This window comes from Elephantulus edwardii, unplaced genomic scaffold, assembly GCF_000299155.1.
Source record: "Elephantulus edwardii isolate Elephantulus edwardi_28Jun2011 unplaced genomic scaffold, EleEdw1.0 scaffold00304, whole genome shotgun sequence".
In the NCBI taxonomy this organism is placed as follows: Eukaryota; Metazoa; Chordata; class Mammalia; order Macroscelidea; family Macroscelididae; genus Elephantulus; species Elephantulus edwardii.
In genome coordinates this window covers 1873720-1882284 of record NW_006400054.1, presented here as the reverse complement: position 1 = coordinate 1882284, position 8565 = coordinate 1873720, and the positions used below count along the sequence as shown (strand labels likewise).

Genomic DNA, 8565 nt, shown 5'->3' with positions numbered 1-8565 from the left:
CCCACTAATACCCCTACACCCATGCATACACACTCCGCCATGAATACACACCCACGCACGCACATAATACCCCTACACCCATGCATACACACTCCTCCACACATACACACCCACGCACGCACATAATACCCCCTACACTCATGCATACACACTCCCGCATGAGTACACACCCATGCACGCACACTAATACCCCTACACTCATGCATTCACACTATCCCACAAATACACACCCACGCATGCACACTAATACCCCTACACCCATGCATTCACACTATCCCACAAATACACACCCATGCACGTACTCTAATACCCCTACACCCATGCATGCACAAGTATGCATACATGAACAACCTGTCACATACATATACACATACCTACACACAAGCACACACCTACACACATGCACACAGACATGCATGCACAGGCATGCAGAGCCAGATATGTAGACTCCTATCCATGTACACACACACACACACACACACACACACAGAGGCTCATGTGGCAGGTGACTTCACTCTGAGTCTTTCCACACTGAGGGCTGGTGTCCATCTGTCCGTCCAGTATGACTGCTGATTTCCTGCACGTCACACAGCAGCCTGGTGGGGGTGGGGGACATAGACGGTGCTGGTTACCTTCAGTAGGAAGTGGAGGCACAGGGCACGCCGGGACAGAGCTGGCACTGCCGCTTTAGGCGGGCAGCCCCTTCCCTCCTTGCAGGCTGCTCACCTTCACAGGCCAGGGCTGGATGGGGGTGCCGTCCCTGCCCGTGCAGCACAGGGCGGATGTGTAGGCTGCAGCTTCCTTGGCCAGCAGGTCCCAGCGGGCATTGGGGCCCAGGTTGCCTGTCGGGTCAGCTGGATCCAGGATGATGGGCCTGCAATTCCCACCCAGCATTAGTCCCAGTCCTGGCCCCATCTGGTACCCACCCATGGGACTGGTTGGACCATGTTCCTCTTTCACCTAACATTCTCCTGGGACCAGGATGAGGGCCAGGACCTAGTCTCAGGATCTCCACGCCCTAGGTACACACCTGAGAACAGGTATAGAAAATAAGCTACACACTAATCACTTCTCCTGCCTGTATCCAAGGCAGACATTAATAATCAACCACTGTGCTCATCCCACCACTTACTGTGAATGAAGCAGGCATTATTAATTGATCAGAGCCACATTTCCTCCACCACTTTTCCTTCCTGTATCTATGGCAGGTATTACCGATTGTTGTTGTTAAGTGCCGTCGTGTCATAGACGACTCATAGCGACCCTATGAACGAAAGTCCTGAACACTTGTATAACTTTCATCATTTCTCCAAGTTCATAGAGTTTCCAGAGACAGGCTATTTTGGAAGTGGATGCCACTCCTGCTTCCAAGCTTGTTTTAATCGGGGAGCTCCACCAAACACTGTCCACTGTGGGTAACCATGATCACATACATCAGTGTCACAGTGTTTAGCATCACAGCAATCATGAATTACCTCTGTACAGCAAACAGAAAAGTGCAATACCACTTAGAAGAATGACCAAAAGCAATTAAAACCAGGCCTGAGGGCCGCAGATTAAAATCACCCTTTCTCTCTCTACTCAGCTGAACAAAATCACAACCTCTGAGACTTTCTCATCACTTGACTCTAAGGACTCTCACTGGAGATGCACACATAGCTTGCAAAGGCCTCAATACTGTGTTGTACCCATTTCACAGGTAGGTCAAATTCCAATGAATGAGATACACTTCAGGTATCTGGCAGGTTCATAGGTAGGGCTGTCAGACTGAATAACAACAACAAACACAAGATGCCCTGTTAGTTACATTTCAGTTTCAAATAGACAATGGACAGATTTTTTTTTTTTTTAATCTTTAAGTGTATCACATAGACTATTGTTCACCAGGGAGCTCTGGTGACTTACTGGTAAGAAATTGCATTGCCAGCTCAAAGGAATGTGGTTCAAATCTCAAAAGGATGTGCTCGATGGGAGAAAGGTGGGCAAATCTCGTCCGGTGCAATTTACTGTCTCTGAAAGCCCACTGGAGGGTCAGCTCCAACTCAATGGCTCAGAACAACAACAACACACTTATACTAAAAACGATACTCTGTTTACCAGAAATTCACACCTCCCTTGGTGTCTTGTGCTTCCTCTGGCCGCCCTCTATTTGATCTCAGGGGAAGCTGGCCACTGTTCCTAGGGGCTGAGGAGGTTTCCTGTAGAAAGGGAACTGACTTCTGGGCAAAAGGCCCCCACTGCCTACTATGGGGAACCAATGGGGAAGCTGGGCCTGGGATTTGGGGTCTCTGGGGCAAGTCAGAACCTGGGCTTCTGCAGCTGCTGCTTCAGGAAGTCTCCAATGACCTTGTGCTCGGCGTCATAGTTGACTGTCCAGTAGACGCAGAGCTGACGGTACTGACCAACCAGTTCTAGCACCGTGCGGAAGCCCTCAGCCATGCTGAACTGGGGCCCCTGCTTGCCCTGCTCCCAGGCGTACACGGTCAGGAGTTCGAGCCCGTGCTGCGGGGGTAGGGAGCCCTTGCCCTTGGGCATCCTGTTGCACTGGGGGAACAGGACAAAGAAGGGGCATCGGTAAAACTTGGCAGGACACCCATCCGGCTTCAACGGAGTACCTACACACTCCAGGCACCAGGTATTGTCCCATCAAAGCCTGGAGCACAGTTCCAGCACCCCCACCGCCTGGAGACCAAGGCCCCACAGCCCACAGGCAGACCCCAGGGCCACAGCATGGGGCCCCTCCCTGCAGCCCACCTGGCGGTACCAGTGCTTCACCAGCCGGATCAGACTCTTCAGCTTGGTGGGGCGCGAGCAGATGAAGTCCCGCTGCAGCTCCGTGAAGCAGGTGGAGTACTCGCCTGCGTTGTGGTAGGTGCGGATGAGGTCCACGTAGACCTGCGGGCTGGGCCGGCGGCCGGAGCCCAGCTGGCCTGCAAATGAGGACAAAGCCGCCCTTGTCAACATCACCCCATCCCCTAGTCCCAGCGGGGCTGACTTTGGAAGGACTTCTGTTCTCTCCCATCAAGTGTTCTCCTGAGTGATCTAGACCCCACAACTGCTGTTGCCATCGAGTAAGATCCAACCCATCTCTGAGCCTCTAGCAGGTTTTCAGAGGATGTAGATGGCATAGGAGAAGAATGCCCACCTTTCTTCTGTGGAGGCTCCAGCTGGTGGATTTGAACTGCATGTCTGTGGGTTGGCAGTGCAACTCCTAACCCGCTAGGCCACCAGAGCTTCCTGGTCCAGATCCGGTATTCATTGTATCTTATCTGGAAATGGGCCACCTGCCTCAGTGCAGAGGGGGTCTTCAGCACCTCTGCGGCTTGTTAATCCAGGTTTATAGCTCCCTGTGTGTGAGGAGCGTCAGTGACACGTCTCTGGTTTCCCCAGAATGCACCTCCACATTCCTGAAGATCCCACCTTCGGGTCTGGAGTAGATTCAGATGCATTTTAGAATGACTTCTCTTCCAAATTACACTCCAAACCCCAGCAATCAAAATGCTTCCGATGCAGGGCATTTCCTTACTCGCCTGTCAAAATTCTGAACTAAAAGATGCAAACAGATTGGTGTCTGTTGGACTCGAGACTTTGCCCTTGAAATTGGAAGAGTGCCGGACACATAGAAGGTGCGTGTATGAAGACAAGTGCTTATAGCTAAGACAGGGTTTTAAGAAAGGGCAGCGACTCGACGGCACATAACAACAGAGACCCAAAGCGGGGACCGAGCTGGGGTACTTCAATCTCTTCATTGATGGATGAGGGCACTGGGGCTCAGACTGGGGAGGGGGCAGGGCCAATTGTTCAAGGTCATGCAGCATGTTTTAGGACCTGCTTAGACAAGTATGATGGCCAAGTGGGAATTAGTTTCTTCTCTCTTGAGACGCTTTGCTGCCATCTGCTGGAAAGTTGGAATAATTACACACATTTACACTAGGGGGACCCTCGTGGCTTGTTGATGTTGTTATTAGGTGGCTTTGAGTTGAGTTATGACTCATAGCGACCCTATGAACAACAGATCTGAGCCCTGTCCTCTCCTGTGCCGTCCCCACCATCTCTGATACACATAATAAGTCCATTGCAGCAGTGTCAACCCATCTCATTGAGGGTCTTCTGCTGACTGATATTCTTCTCCAAGGAAGAGCCCCCAGTCTAACAACATGCCCAAAGTACTTGGTGGCTTAGTGGTAAGGAATTGTGCTGTCAACACAAAGGTAACCAGTTCGAATCCACCAGCAGGAGAAAGATGGGCATTCTCCTCCTGTGTGACTTACTGCCTCTGAAAACCTGCTAGAGGGTTGACCAGGAGTCAGCTCTGACTTGAATGGACACAACATTATTACCTATGATGTGAGCAGATACGGCCTGATGCAGTGCACAACCCTTACTACTGTCCATGGCCAACCTGTCCCTGTTCTTTCCTTTTCTGGCCCTTGGGCCCCTCACCTAGGGCATTGAAGGCCGGCAGCACGTCGAAGTCCACGCTCTGGTCCGGCGTCGTCTGGGACACCAGCGAGAAGCTCAGCACCCGTGGGTTCTCCCACTTGGAGATCTCAAACTTCACCTCGAACTGCTGCTCCTGCTGGCAGGCCTCGAGCTGGGCTCGGATCTCGGAGATGATCTCCGCCCGCCTGTTCCCCTGCTCGGTGAACTGTTGGAAGCAGCTGAGGAAGACCACCAGGTCGGCGTCCGAGCGGCCCCGCAGAGCTGTGCCTTTAGCTGAAGAGCCGCCCTGAGGAGACACGGTGGTGGCTGTTCACGTGCTGTCCTCCTGCAATGGCCTATGGCTTCTGTCACCTCACTCCCCAGTTATGGGCCTGCTGGGTGACCGAAAGCAGGCCAGCTAACCTGTCTTACACCTTTCTTTTTCGATTGTGATTTGGCTGAAAGTTTACAGGGTAAAATTGGTTTTCCACTCAACCGTCCATGCATGACATTGACGACCATTCCCACAATGTAACAGCACTCTTCCCACTTCTCCCTTGTGTTTCCCATATCCCTTCACCCTTCTCTCCTATTCCCCTCTTCACTTTTGAGCCTAATCCCTGCCCTTTTGATCCTGAATGGCTGACTGCTCTAAGGGACCCTGTTAATCAGCTGACTGAAAGCTGAGCCCTGGGGGTGAATTCTATTCCAGGCTTGCAGGGTATTGAAGTGCCACAGTCTTCAGGGGCTCCTTTGCTGTAAGCTTGGCCTTTTCTTTGTCTTCTATCTTTTAATATACAGGTGATTCCTCCTATGTGGCCCTGGCTCCAGAAAGATCACGAGCCTGCAGGACCCTCCTTGCCCACAGGCCTTGACAGACTCAGTGTCCTCTTAAGGGTTTTAATAAACAGAAATCTATTTTCTCACAGTTTGGGGGGTAGAAGTCTGAATTCAGGGCACTGGCTTTCTCCTTCTGTGAGAGGAGGTATCAGCTTTCAGTCCTTAGCTCTGGGGTGATTCGCCTGTGGCGTGGCCTCTATCCCCCATCTCTGCTTGTTGTCCCCTCAATCTCAAAAGAGAATGACTTAAGGCATATCTGACACTAACATCACCTCATAAGCACACAGAGGAAAGTCCCCAACATGACTACGGCCCCTCTAAAAGGTAGAATTTGTAAACGCATCTATCTCGAGGCACCGCTCAATCCGTGACACCCACCTTGACCACCTTGAGCACTTTGATGTCCGAGTTCTGGAAGCAGTTCTCTCTCAGGAAGGAGCAGATGGTGTTGACGGCCTTGTTCACCTGGGCCAGGAACTGGCGGGTGGGCTGCAGGAACTCACAGATAAACTTGTCCAGGTCTGCGGCTGGGGTCTGGTGAAGGAGGGCGGGCTGCAGAGAGAATCCGGTTTGAGACAGAACGCAGGTGTAACCACCTGAGGCTCCAGTGCTGGGGGCCTTCAAGGAAGGGGCAGTTGTGAGCAGGTGGTTACATGCAGGCAAAAGGAAGGGACACAGCCAGGTTGAGGGAAAAGGGGTTCAGTGATATGGAGGAGATGGGGTACAGGTAGGTAAATGATGGGTACAGTTGGGTATTGGGCACAGGGTGAAGGCAGCTGGGGCGGATGACTCTCAGGTGGGTTCAGGAAAAGACGGATGGGCAGGTAGGATGGAGGGGACACAGGTGAGGGTGTATGGATGGGAGTGGGCAGGCTGGGTGGACAGTGGGGACACGGCAGGTAGTGGGGAGGGGAACGAGGTGTATGGAGGATAGAAGGGCGAATGGGTAGAGGGGTTGGGGAGTGTGGGGAGGGGTGTGGGCCAGTAGAGGGGAGAGGTGGGACAAGTGACCATCAATGTCCCCCCTGTAGAGCTCCACACTTACCATCACATCCCAGGGCAGCACTGCTGTCCCGTCTCCACTCACAAAACAGGCCCCTGTCCCCAGAGCTGTCGCTTCCCGGGCCAGCAGCTCCCAGTCACCCTGACCCACATTCCAGGTGGGGTCAGCAGGGTCCAGGACCAGAGGTCTGTGGACAGAATTGGGGGGGGGGCATACGAGATGGAATTCAGTGAAGAAGTAGGTGAGGGGCTTTGTTAGGGAGGAAATGTCAGGACCTCAGATCTTCAGCCAGGAAGCTGATGGTGGTGGTGGGGGCGGTGTGTTTGAGGGGATCTGCTGGCTGCAGAGTCAGAGGTGATGTCCGGTCCATTCAGATTGAAATATGGCCCTGAGCTGAGCACACACACAACAGAGTAACAATAGCCATGGCTTCTAAAGCATTTACTGAACACGCCTGTTCTTTATGTCTTAGTGAGGGTCCCCTCTCATAATGTTCCCATCAGTCCTCCGAGGTCAGCATGATATTCTTCTACTGCTGCAGGCTCAGAGGGGGAAAGCCACCTCCCTGAGGTCACACAGCAAGTATGTGCCAGAGCTGGGATTTGAGCTCAGGCTCTCAGGCTCTTAGCCCCTACACTTGACCCCAATGAGTCAAGTGTGTAGACTCCCGTGGAGGCCACTACCAGAGAGAGGTAAGTCTCTGGCTCTGGAGAGGTGGGCTGAGCTCAGCTTGGCATGACAGAGGAGACAGGGGTGAGGATGAGAAAAGAAGGCCTGTGAATCTTGCAAGCATGTGCCTTGGAGAGGGTAAGGCCTAGCATCATGCCAGCCTGTCTTTGCTGATCAGGGAGGCCAGCTGTCCCACAGGCACAGCCATTCCAGGCCACGAGGGCAGAAATTGCCCCCTAAACTTCCAGGCTGACCCTCTGCTCTGCTGAGATGCCCTGCTGTGGTGGATGACCATGGCATCCTAGTAACTTAATAAAGGGCTTTACATTGTTTTAATGCAACTGGTCCCCTCTGGGGCTAAGCCAGGAGTCCAGAAGGGGGTGCAAGTGAGGAAACCCCCTCCCACATGCAGTGACTTCCAGGATGAGGGCTGAGGAGGACATGGACGGAGGACAGGCATGGGGCCAGCGGCCTGCACCTGGGTTTCCGGAGCTGCCCGTGCAGGTGCGTTCTGAGAGCCGAGTCCTCAGGGCTGTAGTTGACCGTCCAGTAGACACAGAGCTGCTGGTGCTGCTGGACAAGGCCCAGGACTGTCCGGAAGCCCTGGGCCATGTTGAAGTTGTCCTTGCCGCCGCCCTGCTCCCAGGCGTAGATGGTCAGCAGCTCGAGGGCGTAGACTGGGGGCAGAGCGGCACAGGCTGGTCCTCCTCTGACCTTAGGGGCAACCTGTCACCCGAAGAGTCAACCAAAGAACAGCAGGTGTGAGTGTCTCCCTGTGCCCAGTCTGGCCTCCCTGTGCCTAGCCTAGCCTAACTCTGCCGAGCTTGGCCTAAACTCTTAGAAAGGGAAGCAGATATATTAAAGATAGAACCGTAGAAAGAATAAGCCAAAGCAAATCCACTCCCAAACAATTGAGTCTGACTCGCAATGATCCTCCACTGACTCTCTGAAGCTGTGGATCTTGGAAGGAAGAGTCAGCCCATCTTTCAGAGTGGCAGGTAGATTCGAACTGCCTGACTTTCCGTTAACAGCCAGGCATGCTACACATTGCACTGCCAGGGACTCTCCACAGAAAGAACAGATTTTGGAGTGTGGCCATGCTCACCTTTCTCAGTTGGTTGGGTAAGCTGAGCTCTGGTGGTGTAATGCTAATGTATTATGCTTTTAACTCAAAGGTCAGTGGTTCAAAACCACCAGCTGCTCTGCAGTCTCCTTCAAAAAGATTTACAACCTCCATCAACAAATGGATAGAGAATGGATAGAGAAGCTCTGGTATATTCACACCATGGAATACTATGCTGCCTTGAAAAACAAGGAACTCATGAAATATTATGCAAAATGGGTGGCCCTGGAGGACATTATGCTGAATGAAATATCTCAGTCACAAAAGGACAAATACTGTATAGTGCCACTGTTGTGAAATGGGACGGACATAGGAGTTGGGGGGAATCTAAGAAAAGAGAGAATAAATAATGTATACTGCGTTGAAACAGATGAGGGAGGGAATGGTTTAAAAGGAATATAGGATTAGGTATTATTTTCATGACAAGATTCCAGAAAAACAAATACATAGTAAAGTGGACTGTGGACATGGGGGTGGGGGGCGGATTGTATAACAATGAAACAATATA

At 52.2% G+C, this 8565-nt stretch overlaps 1 protein-coding gene across 1 annotated transcript in view; it reads right to left on the bottom strand.

Annotated features, from left to right (window-relative positions):
• OAS3 (2'-5'-oligoadenylate synthetase 3, 100kDa) overlaps positions 1–8565 on the bottom strand; it is a 22110-nt gene that overhangs the window by 888 nt on the left and 12657 nt on the right. The window contains 7 exon segments of the mRNA XM_006901012.1: positions 727–874; positions 2306–2544; positions 2755–2930; positions 4444–4729; positions 5641–5814; positions 6308–6452; positions 7413–7660. Coding sequence (XP_006901074.1) covers positions 727–874; positions 2306–2544; positions 2755–2930; positions 4444–4729; positions 5641–5814; positions 6308–6452; positions 7413–7660 — 1416 coding nt within the window.